The 22,627-nt window shown below is 41.3% G+C and overlaps 1 protein-coding gene across 4 annotated transcripts in view; it reads left to right on the top strand.

Annotated features, from left to right (window-relative positions):
* The window catches only part of Snx31 (sorting nexin 31), a 61,391-nt gene that overhangs the window by 3,019 nt on the left and 35,745 nt on the right, over nucleotides 1-22,627 (top strand). For 3 of the 4 annotated variants that reach the window (XM_046464921.1, XM_046464920.2, XM_046464922.2), the window contains exons 3-7: nucleotides 6,087-6,201; nucleotides 9,842-9,906; nucleotides 18,236-18,346; nucleotides 21,046-21,136; nucleotides 22,045-22,132. In XM_046464921.1, coding sequence (XP_046320877.1) covers nucleotides 6,087-6,201; nucleotides 9,842-9,906; nucleotides 18,236-18,346; nucleotides 21,046-21,136; nucleotides 22,045-22,132 — 470 coding nt within the window. The remainder of the gene's footprint in view (nucleotides 1-6,086; nucleotides 6,202-9,841; nucleotides 9,907-18,235; nucleotides 18,347-21,045; nucleotides 21,137-22,044; nucleotides 22,133-22,627) is intronic. The other variant, XM_046464924.2, reaches the window with a different exon arrangement.

Genomic DNA, 22,627 nt, shown 5'->3' with positions numbered 1-22,627 from the left:
TATGTTATAAAGCAGAACTGCACAATGGGGAAGTTCAGTGTAAGAGGTTCTGAGATTTGAAAAAAATCTGAACAGGGTCCTCCAGAAAAAAAAAAAAAAAACAGCTGAAACCAACAAAAATTGTCTCATAGTAAGAGCTGTGTTTTCCTTTTGATCTTTTTGAACATTTTTTTTTGACAGAGGGATTGAGCCAAACTCTTATACCAGCTAATTCTTAGTATGCAAGAGGTTTCCATAACTAGACTATGTGCTATCTGAAACCCATCGAGAAGGTTCTATGGTGATAGAGTTGAGCCGTGGCATTGACTTCCTGCAGGATTAACTACTGTTTACTGTATGTTTAACCTCTTACCATATTAGAGAAGGGAGGCAAAAGGTTTCTTGAGAAGTCAGATCAGGTTGAAAATCTTCTGGGACGCTTTTTGCTCTGTTCTGGGCATTAAAACCTAATCCTTGCTAACTTCCCCCACAGCCTTTGGCCTCATACAGGGGTTCCCCCTGATGCCCTCCTGCAGAGGCAAACCTTGGGTAGCCCTGTTGTCTCAAGGTTGCTCTGATAAGAACCAATTTGGCAGCATCTGTGACATTGATGAACACATGCCAAAAAAGACAATTGCCTTTTAAAGATCATTTAATCAGTTAATCAAGAAATAATTGCACGCAAAGAAGACAGCTCTCTGCTTTGCTGAGTGGAATTAGCAGAGATGGGGGGTGCATAAATCCCTGGATTGTTTAAGCAGCCCTGCCTGGCATGGAGCTCCAGCTGGGGTGCCTTTTGACAGTCTCTGGCAGGGTGGAATATTTCCTTGAGTTTCAAAGAAACACAATGGTTGCAACAATGTTTTGTGCTAGAGTTACATAAAAGGTGGCAAACTTCAAGGGCTCCAGGGGTCAGGCAAGCAATTTAAAGGAGGTGAGAAGCAGAGCATGGAACTGCTTGTCTCTTATCAGTCAGTTGGGATTGCATAAGAGAGTGAATCCATGGATTCTAGACCTTCTGGTTTTTCAAGAGAAGCAAGTACATCAAGTATTTTTAAAATGCAAACCTCATTTTTGGGGAACAGTCTTAGTTTACAGAAAAGATAGTACAGAGACTTCCCATGTACTCCATGTTATTCAGACTTTCTTCGTTTTTGCCTACTGTCCTATTTCTAATCCAGGACCAGGACTCTATATTTAGTCATTTTGTCTCCTTAAGCTCCTTGGACTATGACAGTTTCTCAGACTTTCCTTCTTTTTAACAATATGACAGTTTTGAAAAGTACTGGTCACATATTTTATGGGATGCCCCTCTATTGGAATCTTATGTTTTTCACACAATGAGAATAAGATTATAGGTTTGGGAAGGGATGAAGATCTCAGAGGTAAAGCACCTTTCTTTTCTTTTCTAATACATGACAATGGAATGTATTTTGACGTATGGTACATAATGGAGTATAACTTCTCATTTTTGAGGTTGTACATGGTGTGCAGTTATACTGGTCGCATATTCATATAAGAACATAGGAAAGTAGTGTCTGATTTATTCTACAGTCTTTCTCATTCCCATTCCCCCTCCCTTCTCTTCATTCTCCTTTGTCCAATCCAGTAAACTCCCCCACCCCATTGTGAGTCAGCATTAGCATATTAGAGAGAACATTGGTTTTTTTGGTTTTGAAGGATTGGTTTATTTCACTAAGCATGATAGTCTCTAGTTTCATCCATTTACTAGCAAATGCCATATTTCTTTCTTTTTATGGCTGAGTAGTATTCCATTGTGTATATGTACCACATTTTCTTTATCCATTCATCTGTTGAAGGGCACCTAGTTTAGCTATTGTGAATTGAGCTGGGTAAAGCACCTTTCTAAGCACATCCTGTCCTGGGTACCTATTGTCCACATATCTTATCACTGTTGTCATTACCCATCATTTGGTTGAGGTGGTGCTTACCTGGTTTCTCCACTGTAAAGCTCCCTTTCCTGGTGTACTCTTTGGAAGGAAGTCACTATGCACAGCCCACACTGAGAGCAGGCTTTATGCTCCCCTCCTTGAGCAATGAGTCTCAGAAATTCTTCTGCACAGATTTGTCTGTTTTCTCCTATTTGTTCATTCAACAATTTTTATCTGTATAGAATGATGGATATTCACTTTATACTTTGGGCTCAATATCAATACTACTTTATTTTTTGGATCAAATTATCCCAACTTTGGCCCATGGGAGCTCTTTGAATTTGCTCCTGAGTGTCTTTGATATGCTCCCAGTGTTGATTTTCTTTTGTTTTGAGTACTTCCTTACTTCCTGGGGTTACAAGATACTCGGGATCATCTTGTTTGTGCCTATCTCAGTCCTGGAGTCAGCCATTTTCCATGGATCCTTGGTTGCTTTTGTTGAAGAACGGCATTAGAAACCAAGGTCTAGGTGCTAGCTGTGTTCAGGGCTACTGAAGGGTTGCTGCTTCTAGGTCCTCTCTCCTGCAGCAAGGAAGTGAATGTGTGTACAATAACCAATGTATATGGACTTACCTGTAAGTATTTCCATATGTATCCATCTGTATCTATGCTAAGCTAAAAGTGAGTGCATGCCAGTTCGTCTAACTCTGATATCTTATTCTTGGTCATTCTTGCCTCCTGGTCTTATCTGCAAATTCCCATAATAACAGTGAGAAACCTGACTCCCACTATCTGCTGTTATTTACTAACTTGTTGGCTGTGTATACACACAGAGCAGTATTAGAATTGTTAACTCATACTCCTGTGGGAAACAACTTTTATCAACTCAAATGCTTATGTCCAGCTAGTTGCCATGCCATTGGGTTCTACAGACTTCACTCAATTCCAGAGTTCTTTAGGTCAGTCCTTTACAGCCCTCATTCCTGTGGTTTTATACATTGATAATATAATTAGCTTGTTTTGGCACACCCTGTATACCATCCTGGGATTCTTCTACTTCCTAAATGATTATTAAAAATATTTGCTTTGTTAAGCTTGCGTTGTAAGGTTCAGTGGGTTTTAACAAATGTATACTGTCATGTCCACAGTTATATCATACAGAATAACTTTACTTCCCAAAAAAAAAAAAATCATGTGCTGCACACACAGTCCTCTCAGTATCATCTGAGCCCCTCAATCTGATCACATTATATATGCTAATAAATGACTTTAAAAAAGAAAAAAATCCCATGTGCTTCATCTATTCAGTACCCCTTCACCCCAAGCCCCTGGTTACTGTTGTTTTTTTAATGGTCTCTGTAGTCTTGCCTTTTCCTTTTCCAGAATGCCATATAATTGAAATCATATAGTATGTAGCTTTTTCAGACTGCCTAATTTCCACTTGGCAATATGCATTTAAGACTCATCCATGTCTTTTTGTGGTTCTAATTCATTTCCTTTTATTGAAGAATAATATTCTATTATATAGATATTTCTCAATTTTTTAATCTATGCATTTGAGGACATCTTTATTGCTTTTAGTTTGGAGAGCTATTAATAAAGCTGCTATAAATGTTCACATGCAAGTTTTTATGTGGACATAGTTTTCAAATCAGTTGGATAAATACTTAGGAGTGTAATCACTGGATTACATGGAAGACTATGTTTAGCTTTGTAAAGCATTGTCAAACTGTTTTCCAAAGTGGCTGAAATATTTTGCATTCTCTCCAGGATATAAGTTTTTTAATTTTAAAATCTTATAAATAAATATTGGCATTAAGTTAAAATTCTCTAAAAATTGATCAACCAAACTAAACGCATCAGGGAGCTATATTTTGCCCTCAAACTGACAGTCTATCTTTCAAGATGTTAGACCAACACTGTCCAATAGAACTTTCTGTGCTGTTGAAAATGCTCTCTATCTGCTTTGTCCAATTCAATAACAACTTGCCATGTTTCAGGCAGCTAGGCAACACTTGAAATGTGGCTAGAATGACTGTGAAACTGAATTTGTATTCTTTGTTTTATTTCAATTAAGTTTGCATTTACTCACAGATGGTAAATGGCCACCATATTGGATGACATAGTTCTAGGTTATAAAGATTTTGACTTTTCCTTGAGTGAGATGGGAAGCCACAGAGGATTTGAGCAGGGCAGTGCAATGATTTGACTTACAATTTTGAAGTATCACCTTAGATGCTGTGTTAGAATAGACTGAAGGGGGTCGAGTGAAGAAGCAGAGAGACCCTTTGGAAGGCTACTGCAGTAATCTAGAAAACAGATGACAAGGCTTGGACCAGCATAATGGTATTAGGGACGGCGAAAAGAAGGAAGTGGTCAGATTCTTGATGTATTTTGAAGTTAGAGTCTATGCAAGGAAAATGTTTGCCAGATACACACTACTAATTGTGGCAAAAGCAATCACAATTAAATTAAAATTTGAATTTTGCCTGTTTGCAGTTCTATTTCCCTTGGATCTGCCTTATGCTTTCTTTAAACCACAGACTACTGTAATAGTACGTAATGGTAATTGTTTTCAGCCCTCCTGATCAAGAAATGCCATAAAACCTACCCACTTGAATCAAATTGTGAAATATGATATATCAAGAACTATGTAATGTTTTGAACAGCCAACAATAAAAAATTAAAAAAAAAAAAAAGAAAAAAAAGAAATGCCATAAAACCTGACGAAGTTCTGGTCCAGTCTCTTTTTTTGATATTGCCTTGCTGTTGAGCTGTCATTGCAAGTTTAGCACTGGAACTATTCTTAATTTTAAAATTATTTTTATGAATCTTCTATAAAAAAAATTACCACTGTGGTCTTGGGTCATTTATAGGTGAGTGGGAGGGAAAGGCCTGCTGGGTTTCTATTAGGATTATATGTCAGCTTTATAGGAATTCTGTAACCAGCACTATCCTATAGAAATATATGTACCATGTATGTAATTTAAAACTTTCTGGTAACTACATTAAAAAGAGTAAAAGAAACATGTGGAATTAATTTAGATTATGGATTTAATTTAATATAACCATAGTATTATCAGTTCAAATGTGTAGTCAATATGAAAAGTTATCAGTGAGTCACTGAGTATGGTGGTGCATGCCTATAATCCAGTGGCTCAGGAGGCTGAGGCAGGAGGATTGTGAGTTTGAGGTCAGCTTCAGGAACTTAGCAAAGTCCTAAGCAACTCAGTGAGACTCTGTCTCTAAGTAAAATATAAAAAAACGGCTGGAGATGTGGCTCAGTGGTTCAGCGCCCCTGGGTTCAATACCCAATACCAAAAAAAAAAAAGTTATCAATGAAATATTTAACATTCTTTTTTCTTCAAACTAAAGTTTTTGAAATCTGAAGTGTATTTTCCCCTTATAGTACTTGAGTTTAGACTAGACACATTTCAAGTGTTCATAGCTACCATTATTAGTAGCTTTTTGCATTAGTACAACTCTAAACATATCTGTCAAGTTCAGATATAATACAGATGAGGTTAGGAGTAACTGTAATCACAAAAACACATAATTATTATAAAATGAATTAAGAAAATTTTGAGTTGTTGGCAGTCTTATAAACAAATAGAAAATCAAAATACACCCCAACTCTACCAAAATTAGACTGGAGTTGACATTGTGTGACGTATGTATATATTCACCTTTTAAAAAAATATTTATTTTTTAGTTGTAGTTGGACACAATACCTTTGTTTTATTTATTTATTTTTATGTGGTGTTGAGGATTGAACCCAGGGCCTCACATGCGCTAGGTGAACGCTCTACTGCTGAGCCACAACCCCAGCCCACAGTATTCATCTTTAAGAAAATAGAATTAATCTATTTTCCTCCTTTTGGCCACCAAGAAGGGTGAATTTTAAATAAAGTACTGGGCTTTGCTCTAAGGAGAGGCTTTAGTATCCTCCCACCCCTACATTCCCTGGCACTGGGAATTCAACCTAGGGGTACTTATATTTGAGCTGTAGTTTCACCCTATATATTCTTTTTGAGACAGAATCTCACTAAGTTGCTGAGACTGGCCTCAAACTTGAGATCTTCCTGCCTCAACTCTCCCCACTCCAAGTAGCTGGAGTTACAGTTGTGCACCACCACACCCCACTGAAGCTTCAGTATCTCATCAGCCTTGAATTGGATTCTCACTTGTCTTAACTGTGTTTTCTGAATCTTTCAGCTGAGGCGGGTCTTTGGAAATTCCCTACCACCTTTTCCACCAAAGTACTATCTGGCAATGACTCCATCTATGGCTGAGGAGAGGAGGGACCAGCTGGAACGATATTTGCAAAATGGTATATATTTGGGATTCTATTACAGATTTGAGAAATAAGTTGCATAATACAAAATTCATCCATTTAAAGTTTGTAATTCTGTGGGGTTTAACATATTAATATAATTGGGAAACCATCACTAGAATTACTTTCAAAATGTTGCTGTATACCCCCAAAAGAAACCTTGTGCCTATTAGCAGTCACCCCTATTTTAGCCTTCTTCCACCAGCCCTGGCAATCAATATTCTAATTTGGATTTCTAGAGATTTGCTTATTCTGGTCTATATATATATATATATATATATATATATATATATATATATATGGAATCATATGATATGTGTTCTTTGTATTGAGTTTTAAAAATACTTTATGTTCAAATTCACCCTTGGGTGCCATATGTTGACTTTGTAGAAATCAAACAAATGTGACCTGGATTAGGATGGAACAAGGGGTGAGCTGAACTGTGCACAGGAAAGATATAGGGAGGTATCAGAGGTGTTTATTAACAACTGTGCCAGATATTGCACTTTCACTTTGGAAGAGGCGTTGTGAAGGTACAAGGATGCTCAGAGACCTGAGCTGGCCGCTGTGAGGTCGACAGTACCACGGTGTTGCCTGGTACCTGGGTCCTGCAAATATTGTCCCTGCAAGACTGTGATTGACAAGATGAAGCTCTTATACAAAAGAGGGAGTTCAGTGTATAGAGAAAAAATTAGCATTAAAATATTTAAAGATTTTAAAATTAGGAATCAGTCTATACACATAATATTTTAAAAAATAGAGACTATGCAAAGGAATATGCAATGAAAGGTAAATCTCCCTCCCACCCCAGGCCTCCAGAGGCAAACAATATTACCAGTGATTCCTGTATTCCTTGGAAGCAATCCGTATGTACACTAGAATGTGTGTCCATCTCTTCTTGTTCAACATAAGTTGAAGTTTACTATACACACTTTTCTGTCCCTGATTCTTTATAACATTTTGCTCTGAAACTCTAACTTACAGAAAAAGTACAAAAAATAATACAAAAAATTTCCGTATATTCACCTAGATTTCCCAATTAACATTTTACATTTGCTTTATTATTCTCTTTCCCATCTGTGTATGTGTATGTGTGTGTTATAGATGTATGTATGTTTTTTTAAAAGGTTTGAGTGTTACACACCTAAGTCATTTTATCCTTTATACTTCTGTGTGTCTTTCCTAAGATCAAGGACACTGTCTTATATAACTGTAGTATAGTTATCCAAATCAGAAATCAACACAAATACAGTCATGTTATCTAGAAACCTTATTTAAACTTCAACAACTACCACACTGATGTCCTTCATAGTTAAAGAAAAAAAGTTTTTTCTTCTGTATGTTGAATTTTTCCTCTTAAAATATATATCTTAGAGATCAGTCTACATGAACAATTATAAATTTACCTCATTATTTTCATGATTACATTTTTTAGTGGGTGGGTACTGGGGTGAACCGGAAGTCCCTTACCACTGAGTCACACTTGCAGTCTTTTTATTTGAGACAAAGTCACACTAAATTGCTTAGGGCCTTGCTAAGCTGCTAAGGCTGACGTGGAATTTGTGATCCTCCTGCCTCAGGCTTCTGAGCAACTGGCATTACACATGTGCACACCACGCCCAGCTCATGACTATATATTTTTTCTTAAACATAGTCAAAATTCTACAAACCATCTATATCCCAGGATTTTTTTTTTTTGTGTGTGTGTAATGAAACCTATACTTCCTTTTAGACCTGTTGGATAAGACTTTTCAAGCTCAAATTGTATTTCTTTTGAGTCTTCATTTTCTCTTGGTTTGTTTTCTCAAGTCTTAGCAAAATACACCTTTAATAATACTGGCCTTTTCACAAGTGAACACAGTGCTTCAGGGGCCACTGTTCCAGGCCTGGTCTCCCCCAACATCATCAGGATGTCTTGTGCATCCTCTGATAAGGTCAAGTAAGGGAACAGCACAGCCAAGTGTCATAACTGAGAGCTTGGACTCTGAATCAACTTCAGCGTCAAATCCCGGTTTTGCTTCTCACTGACTGTATGACCTTGAGCAAGATACTTATCTCATCTGAATCTCAGTGTCTTTAGCTATGAAACGGTGATAATGGTTGCCTTATGGTTCCTCATGTAGTTTATTTATATTTTATTTTTTTAGTTACAGATGGATACAATATCTTTATTTTGTTTATTCATTTTTATGTGGTGCTGAGGATTGAACCCAGTGCCTCACATGTGTGAGGCAAGCGCTCTGCCACTGAGCTACAACCCCAGCCCCTTCATGTAGTTTAGAGAATTTTTTTTTTTAATATTTATTTTTTAGTTTTAGGCGGACACAACATCCTTGTTTGTATGTGGTGCTGAGGATCGAACCCGGGCCTCACGCATGCCAGGCGAGCGCGCTACCGCTTGAGCCACATCCCCAGCCCGCCTTCATGTAGTTTAAATGAGCTAAAATGTGTAGTACTTAGCCCAGCATCTGGAACTTAACACTCATACGGTAAATACTAGTTGGATGAATACTTTTTTCAATAGCTTTCTCCATTCTTAAGATCCATACTAAGGAACATAAAGTTAGTTTGCACTCTTTTTATTCCAGAAAATGAGACAAGCGTCCCCTGCCCAGTCCCCAAACTACCTCTCAAAACAGAGGGAATGAGTCTTATAAAAAATTTCTCATGTGACCAAGTCTCTCTCTTAAACATGACATCATTTGGGAAGGTGCATCCATAATGAAGTCAGTGCTAGTTTTGAATGTTGGTAGACTCTCCTTGATGAGATCAGAAAAGCAGCAACAAAATGAACAGAAGAAAAAAAAATTGAAGAGCAGTTTAGTAAGTACATAAGTTTGGCTCAAGAGCAGGGCCCAGAAGAGGATCCGGGGAGGGAGACAAGCCAGGAGAAAGCAGGGTGGCAGTGCCAGGCCTCTGCAGCTCTCAAAAGGGCATCTACTCTGTCCCTCTTGTCACAACACCTGGCAATTGCTGTACAGAGCTTTAAAACAAAGGGATGGAAGGAGGTGGTTGGGGGCAGTGGTTTTTGTAAGAATAGAAAGAAGCACTTCAAATCTGTCTTGTTGCTTCTTGGGTAACCTCTTGAGAGCTCCCATCATTCAAAGAGATACTTTCTCTTGATACTTACTGGTTGATTTAAAATTTTCAAATTACCATGCTTCTTGCTAAAAGGGGTACCTAGATCCAACTTTTAGAATCTTTTGTTTCTTGATTTAAACAAAAATTTCTTTCTTGTGTTGCTGGGAATTGAACCCAAGGCCTCATACATGGAAACAAGTGGTCTACCACTGAGCTGCAGCCCCAGCCCTGCTTCTTCATGTTGACTTTATCATCATCCCAGTAGGTCAACAAGGTGGATATTGAGCAGCACAGGCATGCGTGAATGAAGTGAGGTTCCTGGGAACATTGTCAGCCTGGCTTGGCATGGTGGGTTCATGTTGTTGTCAAGGCTGCCTGGAGGAGGCAAGCTTTGAGGATTTTTCTGCATTTGAGAGGTCACAACCTCCATCACCTTCAGGGAGATTACTGTGTGCTGGCGAGGTCCAGAGGGTCCCCTGGAGGAGAGATCAATTAGGTATAGTCAAGGCTTAGCCCAGCCTGTGCTAACCCAGCTCACTGTGTTCGTGTTTTTCAGTAACTGCAGACCCAAACATGTTGAGAAGTGATGTCTTCATTGAATTTTTAAAACGGATACAGCTGGTAAGCCTGCTCTTCCTTATTGAGGTCATTATATATCTGTAGAACATGTGTCTATTAAGCATGTATTTTTGCAAAAGAGCATGTGTGTGCTTTGACCGTCAACTCCACATAGCCTGGACTTGGGTAAAATACATTCATTTTGAGTAGCTTGGAGGATAGTTGCTATTTTGGAGGTTATTATAGTTTGGGTCAGGAATGCCCCCCTAAAAGCTCATGTTTTAGTGCAGCAATGTTCAGAGCTGAAATGATTGGATTGCGAGGGATGTAGCCTCATCAATGGATTAATCCATCTGATGGATTAATAATTTGAATGGACTACTGACTGGTTACCATAGGCAGATAGGACGTGGCTGGAGGAAAAAAGTCAATGGGGGCGTGCCCTTGGGGACTATATGTTGTCTTTGGCTTCTCCATCTCTCTCTCTCTCTCTCTCTCTCTCTCTCTCTCTCTCTCTCTCTCTCTCTCTCCCCCTCCCTCCCTCCCCCCACCCCACCCTTCTCCTTTCAGCCATGATGTTTCTGCTTTGGAGCCAGCCAGTTGGCCAACCATGGACTGAATCTCTGAAACCTGAGCAAAAAATCAATCTTTCCTCCTTTAAGTTTTTTTTGTGTGTGTGTCAGATATTTTTATTACAGTGATGAAAAGCCAACTAACACAAAGGTTTAGATTCTATATGGAAAATGAAACTTTGGCTTTTTTTTTTTTTTATAAGCAGATACCTTTTTTCTGTAGCCTAAATATCATCCATGTCAAAACTGGCCTGAGGCCAGGCATGGTGCCACATCACAGCAGCTCCGGAAGCTAAGGCAGGAAGATTGTGAGTTCAAAGCCAACCTCAGCAATTTAGCAAGGCCTGATGCAACTCAGCAAGACCCCGTCTCTAAATAAAATATTAAAAAGTGCTAGGTATGTGGCTCAGTGGTTAAGCACCCCTGGGTTCAATCCCCAGTAGCCTCCCTACTGCCCTCCCTAAAAAAAATTGGCCTGAAGAAGACAGTCTTAGTGTACAGCTTTATCACTAATGGACCCCATACTGAGTTTTAGTCACTGAGATTTCCAAGAGGGTTATGGTGAAGATATCAGGACAGGAGGTTTTAACAGCTATTACTTCTATATTCTCTGCTCTTAACTTTATTGTAAATGGAGAAAATCCAGGCTGAACAGAGTAACATACAGCAATTCCCTTTTGGTGGATGGTTTGAAGAACCACTGGCAGCTTGTCCCCACAGGCCGGAATTTTGTGAAGTCCCTTTGTTTAAAACATATTCATTCTAATTGTACATATGGAAATGTTTTTGTGCCTGAAAGCATGAGCTTGACTGAATGGTAGAACTCTGAAGTGATTAAAGTCATATAATGATTTATCATTGAATTGGACCCCTAGCAAAGGGAAAGACGATACCTTGATCAGATTTGCTAAGACCAGAGGAGATTTTATTTAAACAGGGGTCCAAGGGTGTTGCTCCATTGACTGGCCCTCTTAATCTGAAATATGGCCCTAAAACCTTCCATGGTGTAGTGGTTCTTATTTTCACGTACACTTGATGGTTTAAATATATACATACTTTTTTCTTTGAAAAGTTTGTGTCGAGGAGGTGATGATAACAATAAAATTTCAACAAAAGTATATACAGTGAAAAATAACCTTTTCTTCCCCTAGCCCCACTCTCCAGGATAATTGTTATTCACAGTTCAATGTGTTCTTTCTACACATTTTTCTGCATATAAAAATATAAACACATGCCATGCATACTTTTGGGAATGTATGTGGAGCTGGGGATTGAACCCTGACCTCATGTATGCTAGGCAAGTGCCCTACCACTGAGTATATCCACCCTGTCTGGAAAACTCATTGGGCCTTGCTTTTTAAACCTTGAAATCTTGAGGGTCATTATATCTCAGTACATTTAAAGATAAGTTTGACTTGTTCTTTTGGGGGTACATTATGGATTTTGCTTTTAATGCTTTTAAAAAATTATTCACGGAGGGGCTGGGGTTGTGGCTCAGTGGTAGAGTGCTCACCTCGCCCAGGGTTCGATCCTCAGCACCACATAAAAATAAATAAGTGAAATAAAGGTATTGTGTCCAACTACAACTAAAAAATAAATATTTAAAAAAATTAAAAAATCATTCATGGAGTATCAATGTTATGGAGCTTTGTTTTGCATATACTTTTTCTGATAACTTGGAAGGTTTGTGCCAGATTTTAGTTCTCTTAGTATGTTGCCTTTATTTTATTTTTAAAAAAATCTTTATTTTTTAGTTGAAGGTGGACACACAATATCTTTATTTCATCTTTATGTGGTGCTGAGGATCGAATCCAGTGCCTCACGCATGCTAAGCGAGCACTCTAATAGTGAGCCACAACCCCAGCACCAGTATGTTGCCTTTATAATTTTATACAAAAGCCTAGTAGCCCAGGTGCAGTTTGCAATATCTCTTTTTGCTTCTTCTGAAGTGTTTTTCAATTTTGTAATGACCTTCTTTTTCTCTTCCACTTTCCCCATGAATTTGCCAACTCAATTTTTAATTCTTTTCTTCCTCACCTCTTAGTTGAGGCCTTCCTCTGTTCTTTAAGATCTTCATTCAGAGATGCCATATTTTTATTAATGCATGTTCACCTGCTTAGTAGTATAATTTTTTCAGGTACATATTTTTTAAAAATATTTTTTAGTTGTACATGGATCTTTTATTTATTTATTTATATGCAGTGCTGAGGATCGAACCCAGGGCCTCACACATGCCAGGCAAGTGCTCTACCACTAAGCTACAACTCCAACCCCCCAGGTATATATTTTATGCCGATAGTGGATTGTGTTTCTTCTTAGAATTTTCCAGGATTTTTGCATGGGTTCCTTAGCAATTCTTTTCAGGTTATTGTTCAACTTTGGAAGGGCTGTGCTTTGTGCCCTAGCTGTTTGCCCATGCATGCTAAGCTGTAGGGAGGGATTTGATTTGGGTCTCTTGAGACTGTCTGTTGTATTTCTGGATCTTGCCTCTTGTTTCTGAACATTTTCTCACTAATTCTCTGCCATAAGACCCAAGTGTTTCGTCTAGCAATGAAGCATAAACCACAGCTCCCTGGATCATGGCTTAGCATTTTAAATCCTTCTGTTAGCTCAGATCAGCAGCCCCAGAACTAGTGTAGTGGTTAAAGAGTTCAGGGTCATGAATGAGATGATCCAGGTTCAAATTTTGGCCATTTGACTTTCAAGTCATATGTCTGAGAAAATTTTAGCCTCTTTGCATTTTAGTATCTCCATCTGTAAAGGGGAGAGGAGTTCTTCTCTTATTGTTGCTTTGAGGATTAAATTAACTAATACTCCTTTGAGCCCTTAAATACCATCTGGAACAACTTTAATGCTTAAGGGGTAGTCACTACTGTAGCTTATGCCTTTTTCTCTTCTCAACCATGCTGAGAGATTGCAAAGATGGAGTTTCTGCACATTTCTTCACTCTCCCCTGCATCTAGGCAGTGTCAAATGGGGCCCAGAGTTATGCTCCCAGCCCTGCTGAGCCCTCCCTGATGAACTGCTTTCAGATAGCTTCTGTATTACTTCTTGAGTCCTCTTTTCCCCGCCCCACCCCCATCTCCGATATCAGTGCTTGGCAGCCCCTCCAATATCCAGTGGTGCAGGCCTGGAACTATTTTAACTTTTTAATCCAAGATAGTTTTCCTTCTGATTGTTTTCTCTTTGCCTCTAAAAGGAGAGCAGGGCAGACGTGGTTCTACTTTTGAAAATATCTAAAAAGGAGGTTTGCATTACGGTTTTGAAAGGGAAGTTAAGTTCATTGTATCATATCTGCCCGGTTTATCCCATCATCTGTTGCTCTACATTTAACAAATATGTGTTAATGATTGCTGTGAGATGACACTCTACTAGAGGCAGGTGAGACATCAGTAAATGATGCCCAGTCTGGCTCACAGAGTTTGTTTTCTTGGGGAGACAGAAATGTCACTTGGCACGTCATTAACTGCAGTGGGCACTATGCCATAGTACCAGGCCCTGCACTGGGGTGCACCATACACGTGGTACACACGGAGTGCTATGGTGCACGGCTGTGTTGCCGGAGACGGTTAGCAATGTGTCAAGATTTTCGTCCCATCAACTCTGGTGTGGTATTTACGGACTCTGCTACCCACAGCAGTGCACGCCTACTTACCCCAGTGTGCAGTGCAAATGCTGTCACCTGTCAAATGTGACCTGGTGAAAAGACAGCCAGGAGGCATTACCATAGGATGAGTGTGTCTGGAAGACATGGTGAGACCATGGCTGGGGTGATGTTCTAAAGGAAGTGACATTTAGCTGCTCTTTGAAGGTTTCCAGAGTGGGCAGGAAGATCACATATACTCTGGCTTTTAAATTTTTTCCCTTGAAGGAAGGAAACAATGAACATAGTATCTGGAGGTGTGGGGAGAATCAGGACAATACGGGTGAAAGGGAAGCAGTGGTCACATCATGTGGCAGGTGAGCCTACTCCCACTTCCCTGCTGCCCGCAGACCCTGCCCCTGAGTGCCCTCCCGAACCGGAAGGATCCATGGCAATACATAGAGTTAGGCAACACAGGAGAGAAATAGCCAGTGGAGCTTATGGCAGGATTACTCCTACGAGGCTGGGAGGCTGGGGGGCTGGGGGGCTGGGAGGCTCAGAATGAGCAGTGATTCGTGGATCTGTCATGAAGTAGGGATGAGTTTCCCCACCTGGATATTTTCCCTTCATCTGCTAAGTGCAGTAGCTAGTAGTTTCCTGGTGGTTATTGCCAAATAATCACACAATCCAGGCCTGGCCCTTCAAGGCTCAGAAAATACAAGAGCATCTTCCTGCCTCTGGATATTAAAAGTGTGTATGGACATGACATTCTAGGAATCCTTCCCAGGAAAGCTACTATCAGGGATGGTCAAAGCCTAGATGCAAAAATTAAAGGCATTTTACCCCTAAAGGGGCCTTTCACTGATTTGGCCCAGTGCTTCATGCTGTTTCTCATGACTGGTGGAAGGAGATAGTATTACTTGAGGTTGAGGACCCGCCTTTAGAGAGTCCTCAACCTCATTCATGGAGCCTGGGTCCAGAGCCTCGGCTCCTTTCATGCTAGGAGATATTTCTAGAGTGGAGGTACCTACCCAACCCTGCCCCCACATGATCCCTTTGTCTTATGTGTCTAGACCCCCCTCCCCAACTCACTAAACTCTGGATTTTTGTGATCACTTTAGAGATAAGGGACTTTTGAAAAGGCAAAATTTTAAAAAGTCTTTATGTTTTCATGTACCTGCTTATCTCAGACTGTCTTGTATTCAATTTTTCAACATTTTCCACAGAGTGTTATGGAGATGGGGACTTCAGCTTTCTTTTATCTCCTCTTCTATACCTACCCGCTCCCTAACTTTGTTATGTCACAATTTTAATAAATTAAATCCTTAGTGTTTTCAAAATACTTTTCCTTCGGAACCAAGCAATATTTTTTTTTTCTCTTGAACAACCTGCATTTTTCTTCAAGTTAAACAGAACCATTAAAAGACTTAGAGATTAGATAGATAGATAGATAGATAGAGAGATAGATAGATAGATAGATAGATATAGATATAGATATATAGATATTTGTGCTTAAATGTATGACTAACTCTTTTGATGCTTGTGAAGTGCTAAAATCAGAATTTTCTCCAGGGTCAAACGGGTCAGATTCTCTCTTGGAAATGATCCACCAAGAGCTTTTGTCTTTCTGTTGTTTAGAATGAGACTTTGCCTGGTAGGGAAGGAACCAGGAGAGGAGGGGAGTGGGCAGGAGGGCCTGAGTAGTCAGTAGCCCCAAGTCCTTGAGGAAGGATGATTAACACCACCTGGAGTCAGGCAGAGGAAGGCCTCTCTAAAACTGAATGTGAGACACAGGCAAAGAATAGGCGAAGCTACAGATATAGTCCAAGCTTGGACTGTGACTATGAGCAGAAATAGATTAAGTTCCCATCTTGGTGTTTTCTCTGTGACTTATGGGAAGTGAGGTTAAGGGGGGATAGGAAGGAGGTAGGTGTGGCTGGAGTCTTGGGGAAAGTGGAGAAGGTTAGACTAGAATGTGAATCAGATGCCACTGGGTAAGGCCCATCCCTGGGACGTGCTAGGGAGCAGGGGGAAGGAAAGGGAAGGGCAGTTGTCCACCAATTTGCTCATCTGACCAAGGCAAAGATCTGGGTGCCCTTTAACCTATCACATCCCTCAATGTAGCAGTTATCCACTGAGAAGAGGTTCTGCCAATCAACACCAGTGTGGCCGTGTCAAAAGAGAACATTGGAGAGACTTAACCTTAGTGTTCTTTTCTCAAATACCTGTAGGGTAAGCACATTCTGTTGGGCTAGAGAAGGAGGTTATGCACAGAAACAATTCATTTCCAGATGTTCCAGTTTAGGTGCCACGATTCTACTTCTTTTTATCTCTCATTTGGATTATTTTGAGAATATAGTACCAAGATTCAAGTGTCTGTTGATATTAGCACATGTCCACATGATTCTGCTCTGAAGGAGTTTACTATCTAATCAAGTTTTTGTTACCATCTAGGGATGCTGGATTAGCATCTAGATGTCTCTGCTCAGCAAAGAATTGAAGAGCAGGACATAGAGATAGCGAGCAAGCAGCAGGGTTTTTGGAAAAATGATAGTAACAGACTTCTCCAAAGAAAGGGGGCCTTGGAGCTGGGAGTCCAGTGGGGGAGTTTTGGCCTGTACTTTCTATGGTCTCTGAATTTCCTTCTTTCCTTATCTCCTCCCCTGACCATGCTCTCTTCACTGTTATTGATTGGTGCCCTCCACCCCTGGGTCCATATGTCTATTTTAGGTTTTCTATTGGTTCTCCTGCTTAGGAGCACGAGAACAGAAGTGTCTGTCTGATTGGGTCCCCAGCTTGTGTCCACAAGCACTTCTGTCAGTTGACCTCATTGGAAGACCCTCTCCACGTTCCTCTGTTCTGAGCCTGCCCCTGGCCTCCTCACTTGCCATCTTGCCCTGGTCCTTTTATATCTCCCTCACTTTAAGCAAATGAAGTATTGAAAAGTCAAGAACATTCAACCAACAAGTATTTAGTAGATAAGGTAGAGCTCAATGGCTTCCATTTTCATCAGGTCTTTTTTGACTGTAAGGGATACAAATCATGGAAATTTGGTTGGCTCCCTCTTCTTTCTTCCTACTCCAAGGGCTGCTTTCCTCTGTGTAGACTGAATTCTCTGAGACCCTGGTCTGCATCATGGTAAGGTTAGAGCCTAGGTGAAAGAGCGAGCTCCAACCTTCCTTCTAATGGACAGAGAACTCCTCTGGGAGATGTTCTGGAGAGAAGGAGTAAAGCAGGTGAGGAGCAGTTGCCAATACAACCTGTCTCCTCCTGACCAGTGGTGAAGAGTTGGGTGTCCCATGAGCAACGTGACGACATTGGGAGATTTTAAGCAAGAGAGAGACATTTTGGGGTTTGCCTTTTTAAAGATTTCTCGGGCTGCCGGTGGGGACTGCTTTGTGGGAAGAAGAATGGAAAAAGCAGACCTGCTAAGGAGGCTTGTGCAGGAATCGAGGCCAGGGGAGGTGAGAGATGGGTCTAAAGTGCTGGAGCTGAAGACACGTGGATGGACTTCAGAAACAGTTTAAGATAATGAATTAGCAATCTCAGTATCTCATTGCATAGGAGTGTTGAAAACACTCCCTAAAGCTTTCTCGACTCCCTTTATTTCTTACCTATAGATACTAAATGAAATCAAAACTATGTAACTAACTTCCTACTGCATTGAAACAACAAAGCCACCATGAGTGTTTGTGATAAGGCATGTTCCAGATCATTTCTGCATTGCCTCCGTGAATCCTCGCCTCAGCTCTCTAAGATGAGCACTAGATTATCCTTATTTTAGGGCTGAAGGAATGCAGTATGGAGCGGGGGAGTTACCTGCCCAGGTTTGCACACAGTCACATGGCATGAGTGACGGAACCTCTATGAACCCCCTAAATGGTGGAGTTTGGAGAGCTTCAGACTGCCACACACTAATGTCAGGAAAAAACGTGAGATATGGACTTTTAGCAATGCTTAATATTAAAAATGGTGAGAGTTAACTCTGAGATCACTGAGGATATGGATGATTTTATAAAAATAAAATATCTTCCAGAATGGATGCTCTGTTGTTTGAAAATTTTTCAAGCTTTGTGTTATTGCTCTGTCTTGGCCCCTTTCCACACCCCTATCACCCTCACTTTGTCCCCCAAAAGAACCCCCACCAAAAATCTCTGCAGTGCACACTCTCTCGTAGGAACTGACCACCTAAAGAGCAGCAGGTAAAGCTGCCCCTCTGTTTTTCTGTCACTTACAGAACACGTTTGATGTTGCTACGGAGAAAGCTGCTCTGGATGTATTTCTGCCCAATGGAAGGAGCATTAAAGTGGAAATTCTAACATCAGATATGGCTGAAAGAATCCTAGAGGTAAGTTTTGTTTAAACTCCAGCCGAATCTAGTAACAATTCTACTTTAAAAGCAGGGAACTGGCACATGATTAACTTCCGGAAGTTTTCTGCCTGGTCTTTTATGCTATTGTTGACTTACCTACAGAAGTTGCTGGGATTTCCTGGAAGACTGACTAAGGAAACTCAGTATCAGCCAATCCTTCAGGGCCTCCTTGGTTTTATCCCTCTGTGGGCGTCAATTTTCCTGAGAGCTCTGAGGGCATTCCTAAGGCTGCTGTCACCTCTTTGGAACTTAGCTAGGATATGACCTGGAAATATGCTAAATGATTTTTTGTGGGCTGCACCAGGGTTGGGAGCAGGCAGAGGGGTGGTGACCAGCTGATTCTGGAATAGGCCATACTTAGGATGGTGGTGACAGGTCCTGTTGGAGGGTGACAGAGGATTTCTTGAAGGTCCCTCCTCCCCAACATGAGGCAGGATACCTGTCCACATCCAAAATAGGACAACCAGCCTCACAGTTTTGGAGGTTCCAGTCCATGATTGGTCAGCCAAATTGCAAGGGGCCTATGGTGAGGCAGAATATACTGGCAGAAGTGTGTGGCAGAGCAAGACGCCCCTCACCTCATTGCCAGAAGGAGAGAGGCGGGTGGGGGGAAAGACAGACATCAGGGTCTCACAATCCCCTTTAAAGGCATGTCTCCATGGCCTTCTGGTCCCATTTCTTTCTTTTTTTAAAGAGAGAGAGAGAGAGAGAATTTTTAATATTTATTTTTTAGTTTTCGGCAGACACAACATCTTTGTTTGTATGTGGTGCTGAGGATCGAACCCAGGCCGCACGCATGCCAGGCGAGCGCGCTACCGCTTGAGCCACATCCCCAGCCCCCTGGTCCCATTTCTTAAAGGTCTACCACCTAAGATTTTAGCACAGGGGCCTTGGGGCAGGCCTGGGGTGGGTGTAGCATTCCAGATCCAAATGCTAGCAATTCTAAAAGGCTTCTGTGCTCCTCTCGTGGCTTTTGCTAAGTGGATCACAAAAGAGGGAAATCTGTGGACATGGGCCAGATTTACTGTAGGAAAAAGAAGTCTGCGATACAATTTCTTACCACACACACATTCACCCATGCATATGGGGGAGCCCTGCATCAGTCATCAGTCTGGGATGTTTTGTAAGAGGATGGGGAGAAAAGTGAGAGAAAAAGAAGGGCAGTCGTGAGTGGTGGCACATGCCTGTAATCCCAGCTGCTCAGGAGGCAGAGGCAGGAGGATCACTAGTTCAAAGCCAGCCTCAGCAACTTAGAGAGGCTCTAAGCAACTTAGACACTGTGTAATCAAGGTATTTTTTAAAAAATGCTGGAGATATTGCTCAGTGGTTAAGCACCCTGAGTTCAACCTGAGATGCACAAAGGGTGGAGGAAAGCGCTTGCGCATTGAGTAGCATGTGTGAGAGCGCTCCCACGCTATTTATTACAGCCATGCCAAGAACACACACCCATACCAGGCACCTAGTCAGACTGTCTCAAGAGGTAATTTACAAACCTCTGACAGTAAAAGTACCCCTTTGAGGCTGGCATGTATCCTACTGCCACCTGGAGAACTGGAGCGGAGCTTAGAGCCTCCGAGTATGCGGGGCTGTGGAGGCTGATCCTCCAGGGCTGCAGAGGGGACCTAGGAAGTGAAAACCAAGGTGCCTAGGTACCACTGTACAGTTGGATGAGAGGAAAAAATTAGGTACTCTATTGGATAGCAAGGTGACTATAAATAATAATAATGTACTGTGTATTGAAGTAGCTGGAAGAAAGGATTTCAAATGCTTTTGCCTTGAAAAAAATATATAAAGGTTTGAGAAAAAAGAGGTACTTACCCCGATTTGAACCTTACACAATGTATATATGTATCATACCATTGTATGATTCCCCATAAATGGGAATTAGAAAAAAGGCTGGGAGTTCAAGGAAAGGGAGCCCAGTCTTAAAGGGGACCCCACTGGTTGGGGGAGGGAAATAGCCTGTGGTATCTTGGAAGTTCCAGCTGGGGAAAGGTGGACGACAGACAACGTGGTGAGGTCACAGTTTGGGTGACCTGATGGTAAAGATGAAGTCGCTGGTGTTAAAATGAAAGCTGACTGATGTCACTCAAAGAGGACTATGAAATAAAGGCAGCCAGCATCAGAGATTGGAGTTTTCCACTGAGCAAGTGTCATAGTAAATGACACGTCACTGTCACAGGAAGCATCAGAGAAGCAGGCCCAGTGTGCCAGAAGTGGACGTTACACATGCACGTTTGTATGCCAGCTAAGTGGTGGCAAATGACCCTTTTCCAGGTGTCTGGTAGTCCAGTGACAGGGAGGTATAATGGCATGCAGCCCACGGGGCAGATATTTCAGAAGACAGATGTTTATAGAGAATGGTTACTGCCCTCCAGGGGACAATAGGCACCAAAATGAGGCAGGACATGTGGTGTCCACACCCAATATGTGACAACCAGCCTTGACGGAAGCCAGTCACTGGGCACTGAGGTGGGACTGGCTTGTGTTTTCTTCACTTTAACTTTTCTAAAATGAGCGTGTATCATTTTTAGATTCCAGAAAGATTTCTATGTCTACTGTCTCACAAAAGCACTTGTAACCTACGTGTATAGGTCACTCCAGTCCTTCACATCACATTTAGGATGTGTGGTTGGCTCCCTGATATTCTTCCTTTTGCTTGTCTCTGGTTAAAGGTGGTGTCGCACAAGCTTGGACTGCGTCAGGAACTTGTGGGCTACTTTGGCCTCTTTCTCATTCGGTTTTGCAAGGAGGGCAAGCTTTCTGGTAAGAAGGTATATGGGCAGCCTGGGGATGGAGAGGGTAGGTGTGAACAGAGGTTCAGCCCAGGAGATGCAAGAGTCATAGCAAAGGAGTTGTGGTGTTGGGACCACTGTTCTCAGCTCTGGATCAAAAATGGGAATAAGAGATTGTGTTCTTATTCAGACTGAGCTGGGATGAGTAGCCCCAGAGAAACAGAAATTGTTAAGAGCAAGACCTTGGGTCATTCTGGTACCTGTTCTTTTCTGTGCCTGCCAATTCCAATCTGATGTCCTCTCCCATTCACCCCTGGGCCTGTCCTGGCTTCTGGCCATGGGCCATGCCTCACCCTCCTTGTGAGTGCTAGACCCCAGATTTCAGGACATCTCATACAGTATGACATTTCCTTCTTAGGGAATATTTGTTATCAAATGTGGATGATATGATAACTTTTAGATTCCTTAAAAAAAAGTTCTAGTGAGAGATAACAGTCTGATTTCTGTGGCTTTGCTTTCCATTCTGGTTCATTCTACATATTACAAGGCTTTTAAAGATATGAAATGGTATTAGTTATCTTAGTTTATATGTTTTCTCAAGAAGCAGTGGGAGGTGGTTTGATGGAAACCAAGGGATGTGGGAGGCTGGGCCTGAGGAACTAAGGCCAGCCATGGCCTTGGGTATCTCTGAATCTATTTCTCCATCTGTATCACAGTGTAAATATCCTACCCAAGGACCTGGGATTTGATGCAGATCAAATAGTATTTATTTTTTGATGAACTTCAGAAAGGTAAAAAATTATATCCTCATACAAGAGAATATTCTTAGTGTGATTTTTTCCCCCAAAAAGTAATGTCTTCCTTTCTCATTTGAAAGCTTCTGTGTGTCACCTCTGTGTGCTGTTTTGACCAGCCTGCCTTTCTTTCCCCTGTCTCTAGTTGTGAAGAAGTTGGCAGACTTTGAACTCCCTTACGTTTGTCTTTGCAATGCTGAGGTGGAAAACTGTAAGGTTGGACTCAGAAAGTGGTAAGTTGTTATGGTGACAGAAACCCTTGTGGATCAGAACATGTCAGTGTCTCACCATGGCCTGCCCACAGCCCCACCACAGGAGAGAGACCAGGAACTTGGGGAAAGTTAAAAGGAAAGTCATGAGGAAGATAGGGGGTGACATGAACCGCAATATATGTGCTAAAGAAGATGTGGAGGAAGACTTTCACTAGTCTCAAGGGAATCCTTGGGGATATTATAATGAGGACTGTGGCTTCTGTTCTGCTGAAAGGCAAGCAAGAAAGGAAGGCTTGAGAGACAGCAGTAGGGGCAGAGTAGATGGGAGCAAGATGTCATGGGTTTGCTCTGGGATAGATTCCTGACTGTATTAATCGAAGGATTTGTTGATAATTACCCAGCAAATCTGATTCATCTGTTATTGCATTGTAGTATTCCCTGGAGGCAAAAGGTGAACTCAACCAATTTTCAGTGAATTTGAACTCTTTTAAGAATTCAGCTTGCATTCATAAAGGC

The sequence above is a fragment of the Marmota monax genome, unplaced genomic scaffold (genome assembly GCF_021218885.2).
Source record: "Marmota monax isolate L192 unplaced genomic scaffold, Marmota_monax_Labrador192_F-V1.1 WCK01_AAM20220418_F8-fsc00003, whole genome shotgun sequence".
Taxonomy (NCBI): domain Eukaryota; kingdom Metazoa; phylum Chordata; class Mammalia; order Rodentia; family Sciuridae; genus Marmota; species Marmota monax.
This window is presented reverse-complemented; position numbering and strand designations above follow the sequence as displayed.